This window comes from Phodopus roborovskii, unplaced genomic scaffold, assembly GCF_943737965.1.
Source record: "Phodopus roborovskii unplaced genomic scaffold, PHOROB, whole genome shotgun sequence".
In the NCBI taxonomy this organism is placed as follows: Eukaryota; Metazoa; Chordata; class Mammalia; order Rodentia; family Cricetidae; genus Phodopus; species Phodopus roborovskii.
The window spans coordinates 1,181,652-1,205,562 of record NW_026126651.1 but is presented as its reverse complement, the minus strand read 5'-3'; the positions used below and the strand labels follow the sequence as shown (position 1 = coordinate 1,205,562).

Below are 23,911 nucleotides of genomic sequence, written 5' to 3'. Positions count from 1 at the left end.
CAGGCTGCCATCCACATTGCTCCCTCCGGTCCTCAGCTCCCTCCCTGTATTCCCATCTCAGCAGGCCTCTTCTCCAACGCTTGCACACAACCCCTGCATGCCAGGAAGCCGGGCCCAGTCCCCATGCAGAGAGCAGCACACAGGCAGGGGCCAGAGCCCCATGCAGAAGCTTGGCGAGGTTCAGCCCACGTGCCCCCATCCCCGCAGAGGGCAGAACCTCAAGCTCCAGGGTCGTTCCTCCCCATGCAGGCTCCCGGGGGTACGGAGCAGGGCACGTGGGGACAGAAACACAAGAGCAAACTGGGGTTGGGGGTGGGGGAGGAGGGGGCAGGCCAGGCGTAGGAGGTTGGGTGTTGGGAAACACAGCCGCAGTCTCTGGGACAGATGCACTCTAACACACACACACACACACACACACACACACACACACACACACACACGTGTGCGCGCGCACACAGACACACACAGGCGCGCATACGCACACAGTACCCAGACAGCCTCACTATGGCTCCAAGTCACACAGAGACAGACACCCCCACGCAGGGACACACAGATGGACATAGGTGGGGGGTGGGCTTGGAGCCCACAGCCTCCCCATCTCTGTCTGTCCCTCACACACGCAGGCGGTCACAGGAACACACATCATTGACACACGCACAGCCGCACAGTGACACGCAGCGGAAAAAGAGGAGGGGAGGGAAGGCCGGGGGCGGGATGTCTGTGTGATGGAGGTGTGTGTGGGGGACCGACTGTGAATGGGAGACAGGGGTATGAATGGGGGGACTTGCTGACTCTTGGAAGAGAGGGGCGGGGATGCGGAAGATGGAAGGCATGGGGGCCTGTGGTATCTGGGGGAGGGGTGTTGGGGGAAGGGCTCCTGAGAGTAGAGGAGTTAGGGGTGCCAGAAGGGGCAAGAGTGGGCTGCAGAGTCTAACTGTAGTGGGGTCTTTCTTTGGGGGTGGGCAAAGAGTCTTGGTGGAGAACCGAGGAGGCCCTGGGGCAGCGTCTGAAGCACAGGAAGGAGGGAGGTGAAAGAGAGGCGGGTGCTGAGCTGCTGAGAGGGGGTCTGCGAGGGCTCAGGCCTAGAGAAGGGAGGCTGCGAAGAGGAAAGTGGACGGGGCTGGGGGCCCTGAACGCGCGGATGGTCGTGCCAGGGGCGAGCGGGCGGCGCGCCTTTACCTGTAAATGTACCAGACGCTGCGCCGCCGGGGCCCCAGCGCCGGCCAGCTGGAGGAGAGCGCAGGGGGCGGCTGGGGCAGGGCGCCCCCGCCGGGGCCACCCCCGACTGCAGACAAAGCCATCGCCACCGCGGCCCCGGCCCCGGCCCGGGTCCCGATCCGGGCCGCCCCCGCCACCACCGCGGCCGCCGTCGCCGCCGCCGCCGCGTCCCCGTCCCCGCTCGGCTGAACCCCCGTGTCCGGGCCCCCAGGCCCCGCCTCATGCTGACCCGCGCCGGGAGGGGGGAGGGGCCGGGGGAGGGGGCGCGCACCCCCCTTCGGGAGGGCGGGCAGCCCCGGGGGGCTCACATGCCGCGGGGGGCGCGTGGGGGACAGCGCATGGCTGAGGCTCCAGCACCGCGGACAGCTCCGGAGGCGGCAGCGGCCCCGCGTTAACCCCTTGGCGTCCTGCGCCGGGCAGCCGGGAGGAGGGGGGGGCGGGCGGGGGAGGGTAACGCGGGGGCCCCTTTGGCGGGAGGAGGGGGAGGGGCAAGGCTCGAGGAGGGGGAGGGAGTCACTTCCGGTCTGTCCCCCCCCAGCTGTACCCCCCCTTTTCAGAGTCCTCTCGCGCAGGTGCAAAGAGAGCGAGCCAGAGAGCGGGAGCGCGGGGAGAAGGACGCAGCGCCACACATCATATAAGATGCCTCGCCACCATGTGCGTGGACAAGCAGACAGAACCACACTTTCAGGGCAAGGGACACCCAAGGGTGAGAGAGGCTGACCTCTCCCTAAGAGAGGGCAAACAGCCTACCCTCAGCGTAGACAGACACACAGCTCATCCCCAACATAGTAAGGGAAGGCAGGGTGCAGGGTGGGGTGGGGTGGGGTGGGACATCCAAGACACTAAACTGGGACCCAGACCACTGAAACGGAGAGTACTGAGACACACACCGCAACTCCCAGAGCCGTGGACCCCCACCGCACATCCCTCCCCAGGTAGGAGGAGAGAGTGGCACACCCCACCAGGTAGGTACACAAGCAAGCAGCATCGTCCAGCTCTAGCTGGGATGCTGGGGAACAGCATAAGATGCAGAGTATGAGCACACAAGGCACTTCACTGCAGACTGGGTCAGGCAGAGCAGAGGGAAGGCATTATCGAAGGGGCACTTGGATCTCAGCTCCAGGAGAGGCAGAGAAGGGACAGAAGAAATGGCAAGGCTTCAAGACAGGGCAGTAATAAGAAAGGGAGGATGGAGACTAGGGTTGAAAGAGATCCCTTCTCACTCAGTCTTTGAAGCAAGAGACCCCCCCCCCAAGACTCGGGTCCAGGCGAGACCCCCCCCCAGAGAGGCTAACTTGGGGTAGAGGGAGCCTCCATACTCACCCGGTGCCCAGAGCCAGAGACGTACCCGGTGAACAGGCACAAGATGATTCGCCTCAGACCCTGGGACGAAGGGTGGCTGGCACCCCAGCCCCACCCTGTCCCCAGCCATGATATCATTCCTTTTTCCTCCCCCAACCCAGACCTTTCCCCCACTGGCAGAACACAGACACAGGTTTGGACACATTTAATGGAAGGATACTGTGAACAAGGAGACCCTTCCCTGGATTGGGGTGGGATGGGGCGGCAGAGGAGGGTGTGGTCTCGCAGACCCTGGGTTAGGGCATCCCTTCCCCACAGCAGAGCCCTGGACTCCTGGAGTCTGCCCCTCCTCTGCCCTTCCCTCCCGCAGCATTCCAGGTTCTGAATTCCAGGCCAATCATAGAAGAGAAGGCACACACACACACACACTGGGAACACCAGAGCACACACAGGGACGGGGCAGGGAGCGATCTGTCACCTGTTCACACGTGAGCAGACACATGGACATCTCTGGCCGTGCTTGTCCATGTGCAAAGGCAGTCACACAGTCAAAACCGACAAATGCAGCCCTGTGTGCCGAGGACCGCAGCATACAGCCTTGGTTAGGGTGCATTTACAGTGATGTCCGACCCAGGGCCTTCTGCCTGTGCATGCACGCGGATTCGTCATGCAGAGACAGACAACGTCCACACACTGGGGCTCCTCAACTCTGGTCATGCACACATATGCACTGTCATCTCCATATACAAGCACCCCGTCCTGGCCCAATCCCCACCCTACCCGCCTCTCACCTCCCTGAGTCAATCCCATCGATCAGACTTCAGAAGCAAGTCAGCCAGCAGCCAAGGAGGGGACAGGTGTCAGTGTGCCCTTCTCTCGGTCCCCACCCATGGGGTCCAGCTGGCTCCACCCCCCCACACTGTATGACACACAGGCTGTACACATGTCCACAGTATGGGGACTGCACACAGACAGGGAAACAGGAAGGAGGCCAGGGATGCTAACTAGCCTCCACACAAGAACCTGGGGCCCCCAGACACCCCAACCCATGTTTTGGGTATCCCCAAATTAGATGGTCTCAGTAGCTGCTAGGGGAGAGTTGGGATTGGGTTGTTCATTAACAGAACTCTGCCTTCTCCCAACTTTCAAGTTGACCAAGATGAGGGAGAGGCCCTACAGTGTGGGGTGTGAAGGGAGCTGGGAGTGGAGGGGCACCTAAGGGTGTGAGGACATTTACCTTGGGGCATCGAAGCTGTCATAGGAGCCCACTGTGTAATGCCTGAAGAGTCTCTTTGCCTTGTCGCTTCGGCTTTCTGTAGGGACAAAAAGTCTTGGTCCCTCACTTTGTAAACAGCAAGTTCCAGCCTACCCCAAGACTCCTGCACCCTCATGGGGGGGCACATGAGAGACAGGAAGATTGTAGGGTGTGATGGAGACCGTTTCTTGTTACCTTGTCTTCCCTCCTGGGAGCGGTTTGCTACCTCTTCTAGGCAGTCAGAGGGGAACCAGCCAACTCGACCTTTGACCTGGCCTTCCCAGAAGCCTCCTTCCCCGATGCTGAGCACTGAATAGGACAGCAGGGACAGGGAAAGGTTTTGAGCGTTCTTTCCTTCTTCTTCTTCTTCTCTCTCTCTCTCTCTCTCTCTCTCTCTCTCTCTCTCTCTCTCTCTCTCTCTCTCTCTCTCTCTCTCCTCTCCTCTCCCTCCTCCTCCCCTGTCCCACTATAGTTTTTAGACAAATTCTCATGTATTTTAGGTTGGCCTAGAACTCACTTTACAGATGATTGTGACCCGATTCACCGCCTTCACCTCCTCAAGGCTGGGATGACAGGTGTGCACCACCAAATCTAGTGTGTGTGGTGCCAGCCCAGTCCTCCGACAACTGGGTGCCAGCTCCTTCTTGAGGTTTCTAGGCCTCTCTTTTGCTTTCAACACACTTGGTGCACAGCGTCCTGTTATCCCAACACCCAAAGATGTCCTTAAGACATATTTGAGGCATGGGGCTTGGAGAGATGGGTTAGCAGTTAAGGGTACTGACCGTATGCTGGAGAGATGGCTCAAAAGTTGAGAGCACTGGCTGCTCTTTCAGAGGATCTGGGTTCAATTCCCAGCACCCACATGTCTGTCTGTAACTCCAGTTTCAGGAGCACACAAGTGGTGTACAGACGCATAGGCAAAGTGATCATATACATGAAGTAAAATAAAATAAAATATTTAAAACATAGCTGGTGCATGATTTGTGTAAATTTGAGGCTATATCACAAGACCTTATCAAAAATCAAAACAAAAACTCAAAAACTTAGTGTGGTATGGTGTGGTGAGATGACTCAGGGGGCACGGATGTTTATTGTTCAACCCTAAGGACCAGAGTTTGGATGCAAGCAGCCATGTTAAAACAACAGCTGAGTGTAGCCACACACAGGACATTGACTCGGCTGTTAGGAATCAGGGGACCACTGGGGCTTGCTTGCCACTAGCCTAGCTCCAAGTCCTCTGAGAGACCCTGTCTTACGGGAATAAGGCAGATTCAGCAGGCCTCTGCATATGTGCACCTGTACACAAGTGTGCACACGCCACCCTCACCCTCCAAACAAACTGTTATGGTGGAGGCAGATGGATGAGGACTGTAAGGTCATTTTCAGTGACTAGAGAGTTCAAAGGTCAGCCTGGGCTACAAGAGACCCTGCCTCAAAACCAAACCCGGAAGGTCTGAGGAATGGGAGAGAACCAAGCTGCGATACTCTTGTATATGAGCTTCCTGAACCCGAGGAGCAGGTAGGCTTGGGGAGCAGACTGGGTTCTGTGGCGTGGTTCTCCTGATTAGGGGCAGGTCTACAGTGGTTCCCGCCCCTACGGGTTACCTTGGCCTCCGCCCTTTTGGGTTTCCACCTGTAGCCCAGGGCTCGCTCCTCCAAAGCCCTGTGGCTCAGATGGCTGCTCTCTGCTCTCTACTCTCTGCACAGCTCTTCCCTCTCTGCTGCAGAAGGCCCCTTTTGCATTCCCCCCCCCTCCCAAGCGGCAACGCTCAGCCCTTTCGCAGACCTGTCCTGCCACCCATCACCATCCTGCTCCCTGTCCGGTGTTAAAGTGGAGATATGGCAAGGAAACCAAACTCTCACTCCAGGCTAGAACTTGAGAGGGGCTATTTACTAACCCCATCTTAGTGACGAAGAAACCGAAGCTCAGAGAGCTAATGCCACTTGCCACCTCCCCCAGGTCACAAGGCTAGTTAGTGGCATGGCAGAATTCGAACACAAGCCTGTGGGGTTCCAGGAATAAAGCTTTGAGTGGCTAGTGTGTGTCTGAATTCCCATCCAAGGACCTCAATACTGTTGCTAATAGCAACAGACACACTGTCTTTTCTGTATCTCTGGTATTTTCCCCAACTCTGCCTGTACTTGGTCCTTCACCTACCCCTCCTCCACTCAGTCCTCAACTCCTTCTAGGTTAAAAAGTTTGAAGTCAAGCTGGGCTGGTAGCACAGGCTTGTCACCCTAGGTGCTCAGAAGGCTGAGGCAGAGAGATGGCGAATTCTAGATGTACCTGGATTACAGAGTGAGTTCAACCCATGGCACTTAGTGAGAGCCTGTCCCAGAATGGAAAGTCATAGAAGGGCTAGGAACATGACTCAATGGTAGGGCCCCTGCCTAGACTCCCCCAGTGAAGGACTGAGGTGTTGCTCAGTCGTAGAGCTCTTAGTGAGGTACTGGGTTGCTTAACTTAATGGTGGAATGCTTGCCTCCTGAATTCAATTCCAACTACTGAAAAAAAAGTTGAAGGGCTAGAATATGGTTTAGTAAATGAAGTACCTATCTCACAAGCATGAGGACCTGAGTTCAACCCTCCAGAACCCATGGGAAAAGCTGGACATGGTGGTAAAAACTGTACTCTCACTGTGGGAAGGTACAGACAGGTAGATCCCTGGGGCTTGCTGGCCAGCCAGCCTAGCCTACTTGACAAATTTCCGGGTTCTCAAAAAAGCAAGAAAGATTGGTCCTGAGGAACGCCACCCAAGGTTGACTTCTAGTTTCTACATGTATAAGCACACAACTGTACACATAGCTACACACACACACACACACACACACTCAAATATGCTGAGGTCACACTTGAAAAGTCTCCGCCAGAGCTCGGATTACACTAGGAGCTGCCATGAGGTCCCTGGACACTTCTCCCTATACACCTGCCCCTCTCCAAGCATCTGGGGCAATGGCATGAGAGGGGACCTCAGGCCATAGATGCAAGTAGACAATAGATCATTCAGGGACCTGGGCTCTCAGTCCATTCTGTCATGCCTGGCTGCTTAGACTTGAGCTCAATTATTTGCTTACAGAAACACCGAATGAGAGCTGATCAAGTGCCAGTTACCAGGACAGACAGCTGGACACAACCATGTAGTTCCTGTCCTAGGAGAGCTTCCTGACCTGCAGCCCTTGGAGGAACACCTACAGTGGAGTATTGATCAAGGGGACAAAAGAGGCCAGGCATGGGGGGGTGCATATCCTTTATCCCTGGCACTCCAGGGGCTGATACAGGAGGATTACTGCAAGTCTAAGGACAACCAGGCCTATAATAGTGAGTCCTGGGCTCAAGAAAATGGGGAGGCGGAGGTTGGAGCACTGCTTCTGTTCTTAGCATCCAGGAAAGAACTCTTGGCTCACAGCTCAGGGGATCGGATACCCTCTTTTGGCTTCCACAGCCCTGGGTATGCGCATGCATTCACGTGGGCGAAGCATGCACACGTATAAACTAAAAATAAATAAATACTCTAAAACATAGTGAGGTGGATATGAAGTCAACCCAGCTATAACACCCCATTGGTTCCCAGGGTTGATCTGGCTGGCTTGGCTGGCTTGGCTGGCTTGGCTGGCTAGCCAGGTGTCCCCTTCCTCTCTCATCATTCCATGTGCATCCCTCCTGAATGTGCACTCAGTCTAAGAGAATGACCCTCCCACGCAGAGGAGAGCCATCCTTCAATTCAGGGTATGAGAGTGTTTGCACCCTCCTGCTAGAACTCTAAACGAGCTCTCATAAATGGAAGTAGGGCTGGAGAGATGGCTCAGTGGTTAGGAACAATTGTGTGTAATCATCAGGACCTGAGTTCAGGACTCGGCACCAGTGAGACAAGCTAAGTGTCCCATGAGTACCTATAGTCCCAGTTCTAAGTGGGTGGGCACAGAAGGATTGCTGGGACTTGCTGGCTTTCAGTCTAGACTCTGCCTCAAAGGAACAGGCAGATGGCAGCCTCCATGTTCACACGGGCATAGGCACCGTGTATATATACTCATAAAAATAAGCACCTTTTTTAATGGGGGCAGGGAAGAGAAGACGGTGTCTGGAGAGAGCCCAGATAACAGCATATGAACTGGGTAATGAACAGGACACCCAGATATCCCTGAAATTTGAAGCACCTAGTAGCTGAGGACACACAGAGGCCATGGAAGGATTTTCTACACAAATGTTAGAATGTTAAAAAACCAAAGCTGGTTCACGCATGCCATCCCTGCACTCAGGGGCTGAGGCAAGAAGACTGATGACAGTTAAGGCAAGTCTTGGCTACAGTGTGAGTTCAAGGCTATGTTGGGCTACAGCGTGACACCCTACCTCAAGACTGATAGACACATAGATTGCTAGGTTAACAGATTGATAGATATGCAGATGGTATATGAGTAGATGTATGGGAGGTTATTAGGTACATAATATAGATACAGCTAATAGGTAGATTGGAGGTTAGATTAAAAGTTACATGCTGTATACATATATAATAGATAATAGGTACACATACATACACACACATACACATGCACACTGACTCCCCTATCCTTGTATGCTATGGGAAAACAGAACCCTAAGTCCATAAAAGATGCAGTTTCCTGGATGAGAACCTGTGAACACCCTACCAGGCCTCCGTCATAGCTATGTCCCCTGGAAGGAGCCTCCTTGCTTGCCCAGCCATTGCTGGTCTTTCTCTGGGCCTAAGAGCCTTAGGCACTTTCATGATTACGCGTAGAGTCTTGTTTTAAAGACAGTGAGACCAGGGCTCAGAGAAGTTTCCTCTAAGAGGTGGTGGGACAGCCTGCTGCTCAGCTGCTACACTGCAGCGCTCCTGATACACAAGACTCTGGCAGAGAATTAGCCTCTATTTGATGGGAATTATATTGCCTTCGACATGGTCCCCTATGTCCAAGGCACCCATTTATCGAGGATGCACACTGCCCATGCTGTGAGGGCTGCAATCACTGCCCTCCGGAGACAGTCAGACGTGGGCACTTGTAATTTCAGCACTCAGGAAGCAGAAGCAGGGTGACCCAAAGCTCAAAGTGAACCTGTGTTACTAAGTGAGTTTGAGGAGAGCTTGGGAAAGAAACAAGAGACCCCCGCCTCAAGAAGAAAAGCTCCCGGAGCTGAGAAAATGGCCCAGTAGGAAAACTGACTGCTGTGCCAGCACAGGGGCTTGAGTTTGGATCCCCAGAACCCACACACAAGGCCAGGTGCAGCTGTGACTGTCTGAATCCCCAGCACAGAAAGCAGAGACAGGAGGGTTCTTGGAGCTTGCTGGATAGCCAGCCTGGCTGAGTTCAGTGAGAGACCCTGTCCCAAAAAGGGATGTGGAAAGAAATTGAGGAAGACACCCAATGTCTACCTCTGGCCTCTACACACGTGCACAAACACCAGCACACACATGTGCTCATACACGTTAAAACACTCTTGCATATATGCACCTACACCATGGACATACGCACACACAAAAAGAAAGAAAATTAAGAAGCTCCCATCCAGCCCACCAAAGTAAAGGTGTCTCCAATGCTCAGCTCCTCTCTTCCTCCTGACTCTGTCCCACATAGGGCCTCCCTCTCCCCCAAGCCAGAGGGGCCTCCCAGGGCTCTCTAAAGTCCCAGAGCGAGATCCCCTCACCCTGGGCCCGCCCAGCCCTGCCCTGTCACCTTTGATCTTCTCGCCTTTACTCAGAGAGATCTCCCCCTCTCCTTGCGCCTGGTATGACTTCACGGCCATGAAGGAGCGTCCGGGTACCGCTGAATAGAGCTTCCTACGTCTGCCTCTGCTGCCCAGGGAGCCCCCAGGGCCCCCTGAGCCCCCAGTTCCCCCAGCTGGCCCTTCTCGGGGTGTCCCGCTGGAGCTGCACACACAGAAGTAGTGAGAGGCAGGGGAGCGGAGGGACAGGGCACTTCTGGGAGACAAGGGTCCTTGGGTGGACGGAAGGCAGAGAGTCAGGGTGGGGACAAGGGGCGAGTGCTTTGCCAAGCTCTGGTGTCCTTGGGAGACCAGCTGCACCCTGCACCCCATCTCCTGTCTTCAGGCTCCCAGTTGCATCCCTCCCATGGCCTGCACAATGCAGCCTGATTCAGCTTCCTGAACCTGTGCTGGTACGTCCCCTCCCCCACCCCTCCCCCCCAACCCCACCCCCGCCCAGGAGCTTTCATTGGCCTCCTGGGGCAGGTCCAAGGCCACAGCCAACTGTCCCCAGCCTTCTCCACTTCCTTGGGACCTGGGACACACCCTGTGAGCCTTCCTCTCTTCCTAGCATCCTTACCATAGAGTGGTCCCTTCTCCTGCTCCCTCAGCTCCCAGCTTCCCCTCCCTGAATTTCTTGGACGTTGCTACCCACCCTAAGCCCCTCTGCACATTCTTTCCTCTCTCCCTACCTGCCATCCGTCTGTGCTCACAGGCTGCAGGCTTTTTCTTTTAGTGTCCCATCTCACCCCATCCATGCCAGGAATGAGGCCAAGCATCCCTAACAGCCTCATTCTACCCATGAGACAATTAGTAGGGGACCCGCCACGCTCGGGACAGGAGGTGGGCAGCTGGGCTGGCTGTGTGGGTGCTAGAATGGCTGGGCCAGGGGCTGGGGGCCTGAGTCCTGCCTACCTGGGCCGGCCTCGAGGCTGTCTCTTGGCATCTTCAGGATGTCTCCCTCGGGATGGGGAGCGTGCCCGGGCACCTCGGGGGCTGCTGGCACTTCGGAGGGTTCCGCTGCTGAGCTTAGTGCTGGGGGCTGGGGGCTGTGACTGGCCCTGGGGTCCTGAGGTAGGGCCAGGGGTCCCAGAGGATGCGGCCCCTGGGGCTGAAAACACCATCCAATCGGGCAGCGCCATGCTTGTGTCGCTGTTAGCCCGCAGCAGCGCTGGAGGTACAGTCAGCCCTGAGCCTGGGGTCCCCCGACGCCGGGCTGCATACTTGGGGGACTCCTGGAAGGGCACTGAGAGTGAACAGTGGTGAAGACGGGCAGGCAGGTTGGGGAAACAGAGGCAGACAGGGACCAGGAGGGCAAGAGGCGGTGGAAGAGAGAGAAAGGTAGAGATGAGAAAGTGGAGGTGATGCTGAGTCGCTCCCCCACCAGTCCTCAGACACTTTGGAACTCTGAGGAGTCTGAGTCCCACCCTGGCACCCTTCCCTCGGGCCACCAACTCTGTGATCCCCAACATGAGCGCTCAGTTCCTCTTTCAGTACAACCCCTTTTCACTCACCCACATCCTGCTCCCGATGGTTCCGGATCAGCTCCCCAAGCTCAAAATTCCCAGCAATCACAGCCACCTGTGGGAGGGGTGCAGGGATGCAGGTGCTCAGGACAGAGCAAGGACAGGATCTACCTTTACTCCCTCTAATCCAGCCTTCCACTCCACTGGCCCGCCCCTCTCCCTTCCCCAGACTGGCCCGCCCCTCTCCCTTTCCCCAGACTGGCCCGCCCCTCTCCCTTCCCCCAGCCTGGCCCGCCCCTCTCCCTTTCCCCAGACTGGCCCGCCCCTCTCCCTTCCCCCAGACCACGCTCCCCCACAGCATCCCTCATCAACATTCCTCTAATCCCCTAGGTTCTCTGTGTCCCCTCTCTCAGTCCCTGCAACTGCCTATTAACCCCGAACCTCAGACCTGGAAGGGTGTCTGTCCGTTATTATTTTTCACATCCTTGCTTGCTCCACGATAAAGGAGGATCCTGGCACAGGTCTCCTGAGAGTGACAGCCAGGGGTCCAGGAGGAAAGGAAAATGCATATAGTAAGTAAGTTAGCATCAGTAACACAGCGGTTAGCTGAAGACTTCAGAAACAGTCTGGCCTAAACTAGCACTACCCAGGACAGCAGTCCTTCGACAGTGTAACTCACTCTTTAAATGTGGCCAGTTGGAGCGAGAAGCGAGGCCTGGTGGCTCACCTGTCATCCTAATTTATCTGAGAACCTAAGGCAGGAGAATTATAAGGTCAAGATCAGCTTGGGCAACTTCGCAAAATACAGTCTCAAGATAAAAAGTAACAACTTAGCTTGTGATGTAGACCAGTGGTAGAGCCCCTGCCTAGAATCCCCCAGTGAGGGGATAGGGTGTGGCTCAGTGTAGGTTGCCTGTCTAGCATGTGCAAAGTCCTGGGTTCAATCTGCAGCACTATAATATATAAATAAATAAGAAGTTTCATGGACCTAGGACGCAAAAAAATCTATCTCTAGTAATTTTACATTGATTCATATTGAAGCAATAACACTTCTCTGGTTCCTACTACCAGATTCCAGTAGCTGTCTCCTGCTAAGGGGGTTGGGCTCCAGATGTGGCTAGACAGAAGCACCTCTGGGCTCTGTGAGGGGCTCCTTGTGTTGTGTGCCAGGAACTGAGCTTCAGAAGGGAGCCCACTGGTCAGAAATCACTGCACTCGGCTCTCTGCATGGCTCAAGGTCACGTGGCTGCTGACTGACCTCAGATTCCATTCCAGGCCTGTATTTGTGCATGTGTGTCTGCGTGTGGGAATGGACTGTGTATGACGTGTGCATGTGTGCCTGTGGATGACTGTGCCCATGTGGAGGTCAGAAGACAGTGCTGCTTTTCACCTCGTGTGAGACATCTTGTTTGATGCTATCTCTGTCAGGCTGGCTGGTCCATGAGTTTGGAGGATGTCCCTGTCTCTACTTCCCATCTCCCCGTAGGAGCAGCGGGATTACACATTCATGCTACCACATGGGTTCTTGGGATTTGAACTTAGGTCCTCATGCTTGCATAAAGACGCTTTTAAGCTCGGAGCCCTCATCCCCAGTTCCCTGCGGCTGTCTTAATTGCACTCTCCGTCGGATCCATAAAGAGTAGAAGGCAGGTGGGAGGCAGTGGGGGACATACACACCCCTCTCCGTCACTTAGCACTCCTATGACTCTTTGAGCTAAACTAGGTCTTTGAAATCACCCAAGAGGTCTCACCCAAACAACCCACTTGGCTCCCCCACCCTAACCTCAATACTGGTCACATCCTATGCTCCAGCCACGCTGGCCACTCCCCCTCCCCCCCACCATAGCAGGCATGCTTCTGCTCAGGGCCCTTCTACACAGAAACTCTCACTTCATTTGGGTTTCGTACAGCACCATCTTCTCTGAGAGTCTCCCTCACTGCCCTATCTTTTATTGTCTGCTTGGGGCAGGGCCTCAGGATAGCCCGGCACTAGCTGTTGCAGCCCAGGCTGGTTCAAATGCATGGCACTCTTCCTGTTCAACCTTCTGAGTGCTGGCAGGAATTTGTTCGTATATTCCTTCCTCCTTATCTCTCTCTGCATGGATGAGTATTCTTCAAAGCCAATATTAACCCATTTCCTTCAAAACACTGTATGCCAAACATCCCATATTCGACACTACTGTCTTCTATGGTAGATCACACAGAGGCTTGGTTCTGTCTGTGATACCAACCTCCTACTGCACTGCCCAGCCCACAAGGACCACTCAGGAACACTTACTCAATGGGGGAATGCCATCTGGCCTTAGTCGTGGCCCAGACAAGCCCACATTGGCCTGCAGTTCTACTCCACTCAGGCTTCCTTAAGTGTGAATTCGTAAGTGCCTCTTTAACACACCTTCTATATGGGAACCCCCTTAAGTGTATACCTTTTACTGGATACAGGCCTGTTCTACAGGATGGGATCAGAGCAGGCAACATTTGGGCTTAAACGCTTGCAGCCAGTTACAGAAGCAGGCGGGGTGTGAACCTGACCTTCAGATCCTAGTGTTTGTCTGTCTGGGTCTGCTAACATCACTTTCTGGATAGCAAAGAAAGTCCAGATGGAGTTCTGGTTGTGCTGTGTGTAAGCACGTATAGCCATATATTCCCATGCTGTCAAGTATGTATGTTTTGTATGCTTTCATAACCCCCTGTCACAGCCCACCTCGAGGGGCATGGGGTTCACAGGCTCCATACTTTATCCCATGTCTGACCAAGTTTAAATGTCCACATTTTAGTGAGTAGCTCCCTCCACTGGGCACCTGGAGGCTCCTGCATTTATTTACAAACTAGCACTTATCTCGTGGGATTGCAATTATTTGTTTAACTATCCACCAAATCAAGGGCTTCTTTTTCCTTCCCTGGAGCTGGCACCATCTCTGACTCATCTCCCTTCTCCAGAGCCTGGCACCAAGCACACAGTAGGTGCTCAGAAATACATTTGGAAGAAATGAAGATGGAGGATGTGGAGCTATCAATCAAAATTCATTTGCTCAAGTCACTCAATTATTCATTCATTTGTTGAGTCATTCAATCTGTCAAAAACATCAGCCACCTGCCAAGAGTCCTGAGCCGAGAGCTGTGGTGAAGATCCATAGCTAGCTCCATCATTCTTTCAATCAGTCATGCATTCATTCATTGCTCACAGAGGCATCAAGGATTACTGTTTCTGAGGGCTTGGGGCAGAGCAGTCTATGAGATTCTGTACCAGTTTCGAGAGAGACTCACAGTGTAGGATTGGATCACCAACAGGGGCTACATGTTCATACCACAGGGCCAAGATGACAGAAAGCAGAGGGTGATGGTCAGATCCAGGCTAGATAGGTGGATGGATGGACAGGTGGATATATAAATAGATGGATGGGTGCAGGAATGGATGCATGAATGCAAAATAATTACTATGTTCTGGGGCTTTGGGACCGAACTAGAATCTACCAGATTTTGTCCCAACCCTTGAGAGGCTCACAGCCTAGGGATCCTGACATTTGCCAGCAGGATGGATGGGTGGACAAACAGAAGGACAGATGGGTGAATGGATGGATGGATGGATGGGTGGGTGGATGATTAGATGAATTGGTATATGAGTAGACAGACGGATGGATGAACGGATGGATGGATGGATTAATGGATAGATAAATCAGTGTGTGGATGGATGGATGGATGTGGTGTATGAATGGGTGAGTGGATGAATGAAGGGGATGGCTGGTGAGTAGGTGAATAGATGGATGGATGGGTTGTTGGGTGGCTGGTGAGTGGGTATGTGGATAAACGCGTATATGGTCAATGGGTGTACTGATGTCCATGGGCAGCTGGCTGGCTAGGTTAAGCAGGGAGAAGACCGGGTTAAGAAGTGGAAGATGAACTTACATTTGCTAAGCATCTATTTGATTGGATAGCAAGCTGAGTGTTCACCTGGTTGATCCTTTGAAGGATATTCATGACTGACCCATTTCACAGATGGGAAGTGGGGGAGCTAAAGAAGGCAAAACAATATGCTCATCTGGCCCTCTTTGGGGAATAGTGGCTGCTATATAATTCTCTGTACTCAATTTCCCCTGCTCAGATGAATGCCAGCTTTTTGACCGCATCCTGGCAATTGACATGGGCGATGATACTAATAATAACAATTATTATCACGGCTGTCTTCTAGGGATGAATACTTAATGTACACAATCACTCATCCCTTTCAATCAGCTGACATGATTCTCATTTCAGGGAGGACAAAGTCCCAGAAAGTGGAAGGCTTATTCAAGGGTCTTCCTGGATGTGTGGGACTGGGGCTTTTTCTCTCTCCATCAAGCACCTGCCTCAGAGCCAGAGGTCCTGGCGCAGAGGCCTACACGAGGAGCAGTAGAGAAGGCGGTAGCAAGCGGGAAGGAAATGCCAGCACCATGTTGCTGGGTTTGAGGAACACCAGTCATCCCTTGGCGTTGAGCATTCTGCTCACTGCCACAAGGCGGCACTTGGATATCGGCCATATTCCTAGCACTGAGAGTTCTCAGGAGGCAGAAGGGGCTGGGGCTGTTTTGGAAGACTTCCTGGAGGAAGGGAGGGCAGAGCAGCAGCAGCCCAGCAGGTGCTGCCCTCCCCACCCTGAAGTCCCCCAAGCAGCTCTTCAAGGGCAAGAATCTCAGAAAACCTGGGGAGAGAAGAGGCTAGAGCTCCAATGGGCCTGGCTCACTTGGGGGTCAAAGGGGTCTTAGCTGTTGCTGGCAGAAGTCCCATTTGGGGAGACCCTAACCTCCTTTTTACAGCCCATCTTTCCCCAAAGTTCCTGGAGAGGGACCCTCCATAAAACATGGCCGAATATACAACACTCTTATCCCAAGGCTGTACTTCTCTCCTCTGTCCCCTGCAAAGGCTCTGCTTGCTCAGCCACTTGTCTTTTACACAGCTTGTGCTGCTCCCCTGGAGTACTCTGTCTCCCCTCACCTTCTTTCTCCTGCTGCATTGACATCATTCAGAAAGCCACCTCCACCCAAGTCCAGACACGGCTCCCAAGAGAATATGGTTCTCCATAACGTTACTGAGCACCCAGGATTAGACCAGAAGCTCAGTGTAAAGCTTAGAGCCAGACACAGAGGAGAAGCTTATTAAACTCGACGGGATAGATGGGTGGATGATGGCTGGCTGGCTGGAGGGTGGGTAGGTGGATGGATGGATGGATGGATGGTTGATGGGTGGGTGGGTGGATAGATGAGTAGATAGATGGGAGATGGGTGGGTGGGTAGGTAGGTGGGTAGACAGAGATATGGATAAAGAGTGGATAGGTAGATGGATGATGATTAGATGGTGGATAAGTGAGTCGGTAGGTGGATGGATAAGTGAATAGGTTTGTAGATAGGTGGGGGTTTGGATTATAGAAGAACAAGTGGATGAATGGGTAGACAAGTAGATGTACAAATGGATGAATTTATAGATGTATAAATAAATGGGTGGGTGGATGGATGGATGGGTGGATGGATGGGTGGATGGATGGGTGGATGGATAGATGGATGGATGAGTAGATGGATGGATAGGTAAGTAGATGGATGGGTAGAAGGATGGATGGGTAGATAGATGGATAGGTAGGTGGATGAATGGATAGATGGATGGATGGATAGATGGATGGATGGGTAGATGGATGGATGGGTAGATGGATGGATGGGTAGATGGATGGATGGGTAGATAGATGGATAGGTAGGTGGATGGATGGATAGATGGATGGATGGATAGATGGATGGATGGGTAGATGGATGGATGGGTAGATGGATGGATGGGTAGATGGATGGATGGGTAGATGGATGGATGGGTAGATGGATGGATGGGTAGATGGATAGGTAGGTGGATGGAAGGGTGGATAGGTGGGTAGGTGGATGGGTAGATAGGTGGATAGGTAGATGGATGGGTAGATGGATAGATGGGTAGATGGATGGATGGGTAGATGGGTGGGTAGGTAGATGGATGGATGGGTAGATGGATGGATGGGTAGATGGATGGATGGGTAGATGGATGGATGGGTAGATGGATAGGTAGGTGGATGGAAGGGTGGATAGGTGGGTAGGTGGATGGGTAGATAGGTGGATAGGTAGATGGATGGGTAGATGGATAGATGGGTAGATGGATGGATGGGTAGATGGGTGGGTAGGTAGGTGGAAATGGTGAATGAGCAGAGGTTGTAGAGCTAGGAGGCTTGAGTGGACTGGTGTGAAGCATATATCTTTGAGGGCAGATGGATGTTGCTTGGACTGACCTTGTTGTAGAGAGCACAGATGTGCAGGGCTGTGTTTCCTGAGGCATTCTGGGCTCCAGGCTCAGCCCCATAGAAGAGCAGGTGTTCTAGGTGCTGAGAGTGGCCCCTTTGGCAGGCCTGGGGGTACAGAGAGTGCATAAGCCTGATTAGCCTCATCTGAATCCTTCCAGGTCCTCTTCCTTGAGGTCAGAAGTCTATCCACATCCCCTCTCTGTAAGGAACTCTGCCATCTCTTTTGCATTCCGGCTCCTTGGATGCTTTGGACTAAATATGGATACCTGGTGGATTTCCTGCCAGCCGTTCTCATCCGCAATGCCCAGCTGGGCCCTGTTGTACAGAAGTAGCTCGCAGCAGCGGGGGTCGCCCCCCACCATAGCTGTGTGGAACAGGGGGGTCAGCCCTCGGCGGTCCTTGTAGTTGGGGGAGCCCCCAAGGTCCAGAAGTGCCTAAGGAGAACAGATAACTCAGGAAGAAAGGACAGATGGCAGCTCTAATTCCAAAGGGCTGGTAGGGAGGTGAGCCTTGAATGATCCATGCAGGCTCATACCTGTCTCGTTCTGCTCCATTCTGTGTGTATGTGCTCAAGCGCACGTGTGTGGGCACACACTCGCACGTGCATGTAGAGGAGGCCAGGGGTCAATGATAAATATATCACTCAGTTGCTCTCCACTTTATTTTTTGAGGCAGAATCTCTCACTAAACTTTAAGTCCACCAACTGGGTTAAGAATAGCTGGCCAACAAGGCCCAGGGATCCTCCTGTCTAACTCCCCAGCACTGAGATGACAGGTGCGCACCACCACACTCTGCTTTTCTGCTGTGTGCTGGAGATGGAACCCAGGTCCTCATGCTTGCGTAGGGCCTCCACTGACAGAGCTACCTCTCCAGCCCCTCTGATAGTCTTACAGACTTTGAGCCAGACTTTGTCTCCAGTCTGGATGAGTCCTAGTCCTTAAGAACAATGAGAAGACGAGGCAGATGCCTCCACAGGACTCTTACTCTGACATGCAGCTCAGCCTTTCTCTAGTGGCTGACTTTTGATGAGCCACTGGAGAGGGTCCATGGCCACGGGCCTCCCAATTCACGGCATGGTTGTGGGTCTACGTTTAAGAATGCCCTGACCAAGGGTAGGAGCACGACACAGACTGCCACTAAAGGAAGCCTGGGATGAACTCAAATATTGAGCCAGACTCCTCGAGGGTGAGAGTTCTAGGGGAATTAGAAAGGATTTTAAGAAAAGGGAAGAGTTTAAGCTTGTAGAAGAACAAGTATTAGCCTGGCAGTGGAGGCGCACGCCTTTAATCCCAGCACGTGGGAGGCAGGCAGATCTTTGTGAGTTCGAGGCCAGCCTGGGCTACAGACTGAATGCCAGGATAGATTCCAAAGGTACATAGAGAAACCCTGTCTTGAAAAAGAAAAGAGCAAGTATTGACAACTGCGCCTGTGTAGACACGGCAGCCCTGTGTGGTAAGACTACAATGAACTATCTCCAGTGGTGTCATCCAACATGGTGGCCACAGGGGGGCGCCGAGTACCTAAGGAGGGCTAGCAAGTCCTGGGGAAGTGTGATTTCAATTTTACTCCATTTTAATTAATTTAAATCTAAACAGTCTGGTGTGGACAGTGGTTAAGGGACTTGATAGCAAGGATCTAGACACACACATACACACACACACACACAGAGGTACATAGACAGTAGCCATTGGTTCTGGCAATAAACAACAATCCTTCATGCAAGTGTTTGGCTACACCAAGGGCTCCTGGGGAAAGAGTGTGATAAGAGGGGTGTGTCATTGAACTGGGGCATCTGTGAATATAGGCGTGCCTCCATCTTTGGGAGCAGCCTATCCTGACCTATGCAGAAAGAGGGGTCAGGTGATGTCTTAGAGTTAGATGAGAAAGAGTGTTTTAAAATAAGATTGCATGCAAGGGCTGTGGGTGGTAGTGGATAGCTCAGTCAGTAAAGTGTTTGCCCTGCAAACATGAAGACCTGAGCTTGATCTCAATAATCCACATGAAGAAGTGTTGCCCAGTGGAAAGACAGAGACAGGTAGATCCTGGGGCTTACTGGCCAGCCAGACTAGCCAATTCAAGGAGCTCTACATACCTGTGAAAGCCTCATCTGGAGAAATATGGCGGCTAGTTCCTGAGGACTGATAGCTAAGGTTGTCCTCTGACTGCCACATTTGTACATGCCAGCTCATGGGTTACACATGCATGCACCTGTGTACACACACACACACACACACACACACACACACACACACGAAAACTGCACAGAATTTGTTCTGTGCCTTTTGTGGCTACCTAGGGCTTTTTTTGTTTGGGAAAGTACACTTTGTTTCTTTGTGGGGAGTCCCATGATGCTCAGGGTAGCCTCAAACTCACTGTGTGGTCAAGACTGACCTTACGCTCCTCATCCTCCTTCCTCTGTCTCTCAAGTGCTGAGATGTCAGGCGTGTGCCTCCACACCTGGCTTTGGGGAGATTTGTTTTGTGTCTTAGGTATGAAGAAAAGAGGCTGGATTTGGCTGTGAGATAATGGATGTGTTGGGAGGTGAAGAGCTGGGCTAAGAGGGGTGAATGGAGGGGCAAATCCAGGGTGTGGATGGAGACGGTCTCTCTGAGTAGCAGGGATTTATTTTTGGTGTTCTAAGGCCTTTAAGGGTAGGTACTTTAGGGAGGCAGAGGTAGGGTCATTCTGAGTGCCCTGGGAGGAAGCTTTAGCGGACCTACGTGGGCTGAGTCACAACCAGTTTTTAGACTAAGCGGGGGGCACCTGGAAGACTGACAATAGGAACTGTTGTACTGTCGGTGTGCAGAAACAGGTTTTGTGGTGGGGACACAGTGGCACTATTTGGGTTGGAGGGCAATGAGATAGGGTCCATGTAACCTAGGCCGCCAGCCTCGAATCCCCGAGCGCTAGGATGCAGGTATGTACGTCAGACCTGGCTGACACGGATTCTTTTGATAGGGTTGGAGAAAAAAAGGGAAAGGAGAAAGGGTCCCCATCCGGGGATTATAGCAGCCTCACCGTGAGTGCCAGGCAGTGCCGAGCACACGCAGCCTTGTGTAGCGCTGTCATGCCATCCCGGGCCCTGAAGTCTATGTGAGCCCCACCCAGGCACAGCGTTCGAATCACCTCTACTGAACCTTCAGTCTGGGCCGCCAGGGTCAAAGGTGTCTCTGAAGGGCAAGAGAAGACCTTCAGGGGCAGGACTTTTGTCCCCAGCCTCTTAGACACCACCCCTGGTCTCCTAGCTCAACCCCCTATAACCTTTGGTCCCTCCGCTTCACCCTCTGGCCTCTCTACCCAACCCTGCTCTTCACCCCCGGCCTTCATGGCCCACGCATCTTCCTACCTCCTGAATCTGAGTCATGGTAATTGGGGTCCAGCCCCTTGTCCAGCAGCCTCGCCACCTTGTCAGACGTCCCGAGCTGCACATATTCCAGGAACTTCTTCAACCCCGTCTGAATCATGCACAAAGAAAGACAGGGTATCAGGGAGATCAGGGGCCAATTGAAGAAAGCAGCAATCAGAGGTAACATTGTCTGGCGGGTACACAGCCAGCCCCTCCCCGAGGCAAAAAGGAAATCTGGTGTGGTGGGTCATGCCAGTCATCTTGTGGGCAGAGACAGGAGGATGATGAGTTCTAGGCCTGGGCTACACAGTGAGACCCTGTCTTAAAAGTAATATTCTAAACTAGAAGGGTATGGAAGTTTGAGTGAAAATAGCTCCTCTGGGCTCACTGGGTTGGCTTTATTGGAGTAGGTGTGGCTTTATTGGAGTAGGTGTGGCTTTATCGGAGTAGGTGTGGCTTTATTGGAGTAGGTGTGGCTTTATTGGAGTAGGTGTGGCTTTATTGGAGTGGGTGTGGCTTTTGGAGTAGGTGTGGCTTTATTGGAGTGGGTGTGGCTGTATTGGAGTAGGTGTGGCATCACTGGGGGCTGGTGTTGAGGCTTCAGAAGCTCAAGCCAGGTCCGGTGGCTCACTGTCTCCTCCTTCTGCATGCCGGTCAGGATGTAGAGCTCTGAGCTCCCTCTCCAGGACCGTGTCTGCCTGTGTGCTGCCAGGGTTCCACCCATGATGATAATAAACTAACCCTCTGAAACTGTAAGGCGGCCCCAGTTAAATGTGTTGTTTTACAGGAATTGCCGTGGTCATGGGGTCTCATCACAGCAATTAAAAACCCTAACTAAGACAACATGGAACTGTGAACTGTGTTGAGATCCATGCTGATGGCTGATGACACATGTTCTTAAAGGAACATGTCTGTAATGTTCCTGTTTCAATGCACAATCCACAAGAAAATAATTAAAACATCATGGTTTGGGGGTGGCAAGATGGCTTAGTCGTGAAGGTACTTGCAGCCAAGCCTGCCAACCTGAATTTGATCCCCAGGACACACATGAGAGGACAAAACTAAGCTCTAGAAATTACCCTCTGATCTCCACGTGTGAGCCATAATATGAACATGCATCTCCACCCCACCCCACCACCAGCCACACACAGTAATAAATTAAACAAGGCAATTTTAAAGAGATAACACGGGGGCTAGAGAAATGCCTTAGCTATTCAGAGCCCTTGCTGCTCTTGTAGGAGACCCAAGTTCAGTTCCCAGCACCAACCAATGGCAGGTAACTCCAGCTCCAAGGGGATCTGGTGTTTCTAGCTTCCTTGGGTGTCTGCATTCACATGCAAAACCCACACACAGACACACACACAGACATAATTAAAAATAAAATAAATCTTTAAAAAAAAAAAGACACAGTGGGCTTTTTGTACTGCTTTTGCAGTGTGACTCAATTCACACCTGTCACATGTACAAAAGAGCTGCACGTGGCCACTGTGGATGGCACAGGTAGGGGGGGAGAAGGCATGGAGGGGAGGTAAGAAGTGAGTGGATGATGTAAGGCACAGAAACTTTGGGGAGGGGGGAGAGGGGAATTTCTTTCCATTGAATGTCAAGAATTGTTTCCCTCTGGCCACATCAGCCTCCTAACTTCCTCCCAGCTCCTAGGGGACCAGGGCAGATGCAAGGGAGATATCACCCAAGGTCTGGAGGGAAAGAACCCAACAGGGTAAATGTGGCTGGCAAGGAAAAGCAGAGTCTGTGCTTGATGGAGATACAGGCTATAGGACCGGGGAGCTGTGGTGTCTATGAAATACTCCCTAGGCAGGAGATGGACTGAGGCCGGGTAAGAAAAGGGCCCTAAGTGCTACTGAGCAGAACGGCAAGTTAAAAGGATGGGTTGAAGGGCTAGTCCCAAAAGCACGAGGCCCTGAGTGTGTTTCCCTAGAACCCACATACGAAAGTCAGGGGTGATGATGTGCCCTTGTAATCCCAGTACTAGGGAAGTGGGGACAGGCACATCCCTGGAGCTTCCTGGTCAGCTAGTCCGGCCTGTGTGGTGAGCCTCAGACCAGTAAGACACTGTATTAAACATAACTTGGGACCAGTGAGATGGCTCATCTAGCAACGGCGCTTGGCACCGGGCCTGACCACCCGACTTCCATTCTCATGATCCATATGGTGGAAGAAGAAAACTGACTCCCCCAAAACTGTCCTCTGGCCGCACCCAACCACTCACTCCGCCGCCACCGCCACCGCCCCCTTACAAACGCACACACCAGGTACAGATGGCATTGGTCTGGGCAGCAGAGGCCAAAAGGGAAGTGGGAAGCGGTTATGACGGGACTAAACAGGTAACTCCAAACAGGATTCAACGTTAAGTGGAGGAGGGCTTGGTGTAACTGAGGGGAGGGGAGGGGAGGAGAGGGCTGGCGAGGAAAGGCTGGGTGCAGGGTGGCACACCCAGGGGAGGCCTGAGTGTTCTCACCTTTGTGTGCAGTTTGGCCAGCTGTTTCTCATCCAGGTTGGTCTGTTTATAGACTCGGGTCTTGTAGCGGAACTGAGGCCCGGAGTGGAGTGGGAAGAGACACAGACTTGTAATTAGAATCTTTGTTGGGGAATAATGTCTGATACCCCTCCCTCCCTCCCAGATGAGTTTAGGGTTAGCACAGAAATGGCCCCAGAGAGGGTGACCTTTCCAAGAGCACTCGATCATCAAGGTCTGTTGCATTACAAACCCTACCTTGCAAGTGTAACCCACACACAGAATGTTCTAGAATGACTCCTGTAGTTGGGATTCCCATACCAGCTGATGGCATAAGCAAGGGAAGGAATGCCATCTGAGGCAACTCTGCTGGTGATTTGGACTCAGGATCCCGTGAGATCTCAGGACATCTTGAAGATCCCACTGGGGTTCTCTTGCCAGAGTCAGAGTAGGCACCCCAGGGCATGCCTTCTTTTAAGAGTTCTGAGCCTCACCTCCAGGTAGGGTACCCCCTTCTCAAATGACTGGGGGTATTCTCTTAGCAGCCTCTCCTCTTCCAGGAAGTTGGCGTCCCGGCCTGAGGTGGCAGGCTGGAACAGTCCGTAGTTAAGCACATCCTGTAGGCTCTCACTCAGGGCACAGAGTACTTGCTGTTTGGCTGTCCAGATGGTGGCGTCAGGGTTGAAGCGTAGGCATTTCTGTGGGAGATAGGATGCCCAGGTTGGGTCAAGGGTCTGAGGGTGTTGGGTATGTTGGAAAAGGAATAGAGTCCAGCTAGAGCTCGGAGTAGGGGTGGGGAAACAGACTTGGCCAATGTGTCTGTCAGCTGACAGGTGAGTAGCCACTCA

General features: G+C 53.0%; 1 protein-coding gene across 4 annotated transcripts in view; it reads right to left on the bottom strand.

Moving 5' to 3' along the window:
* Positions 1-23,911, bottom strand: part of Shank1 (SH3 and multiple ankyrin repeat domains 1) — a 47,079-nt gene that overhangs the window by 19,766 nt on the left and 3,402 nt on the right. For 3 of the 4 annotated variants that reach the window (XM_051174122.1, XM_051174121.1, XM_051174123.1), the window contains exons 3-15: positions 23,558-23,761; positions 23,067-23,138; positions 20,588-20,696; positions 20,260-20,411; positions 17,507-17,674; positions 17,229-17,345; positions 11,406-11,483; positions 11,006-11,072; positions 10,407-10,737; positions 9,464-9,657; positions 3,971-4,084; positions 3,758-3,833; positions 3,312-3,338 (exon numbers count right to left, since the gene is read on the bottom strand). In XM_051174122.1, the coding sequence (XP_051030079.1) occupies positions 3,312-3,338; positions 3,758-3,833; positions 3,971-4,084; positions 9,464-9,657; positions 10,407-10,737; positions 11,006-11,072; positions 11,406-11,483; positions 17,229-17,345; positions 17,507-17,674; positions 20,260-20,411; positions 20,588-20,696; positions 23,067-23,138; positions 23,558-23,761 (1,709 nt within the window). The remainder of the gene's footprint in view (positions 1-3,311; positions 3,339-3,757; positions 3,834-3,970; positions 4,085-9,463; positions 9,658-10,406; positions 10,738-11,005; positions 11,073-11,405; positions 11,484-17,228; positions 17,346-17,506; positions 17,675-20,259; positions 20,412-20,587; positions 20,697-23,066; positions 23,139-23,557; positions 23,762-23,911) is intronic. The other variant, XM_051174124.1, reaches the window with a different exon arrangement.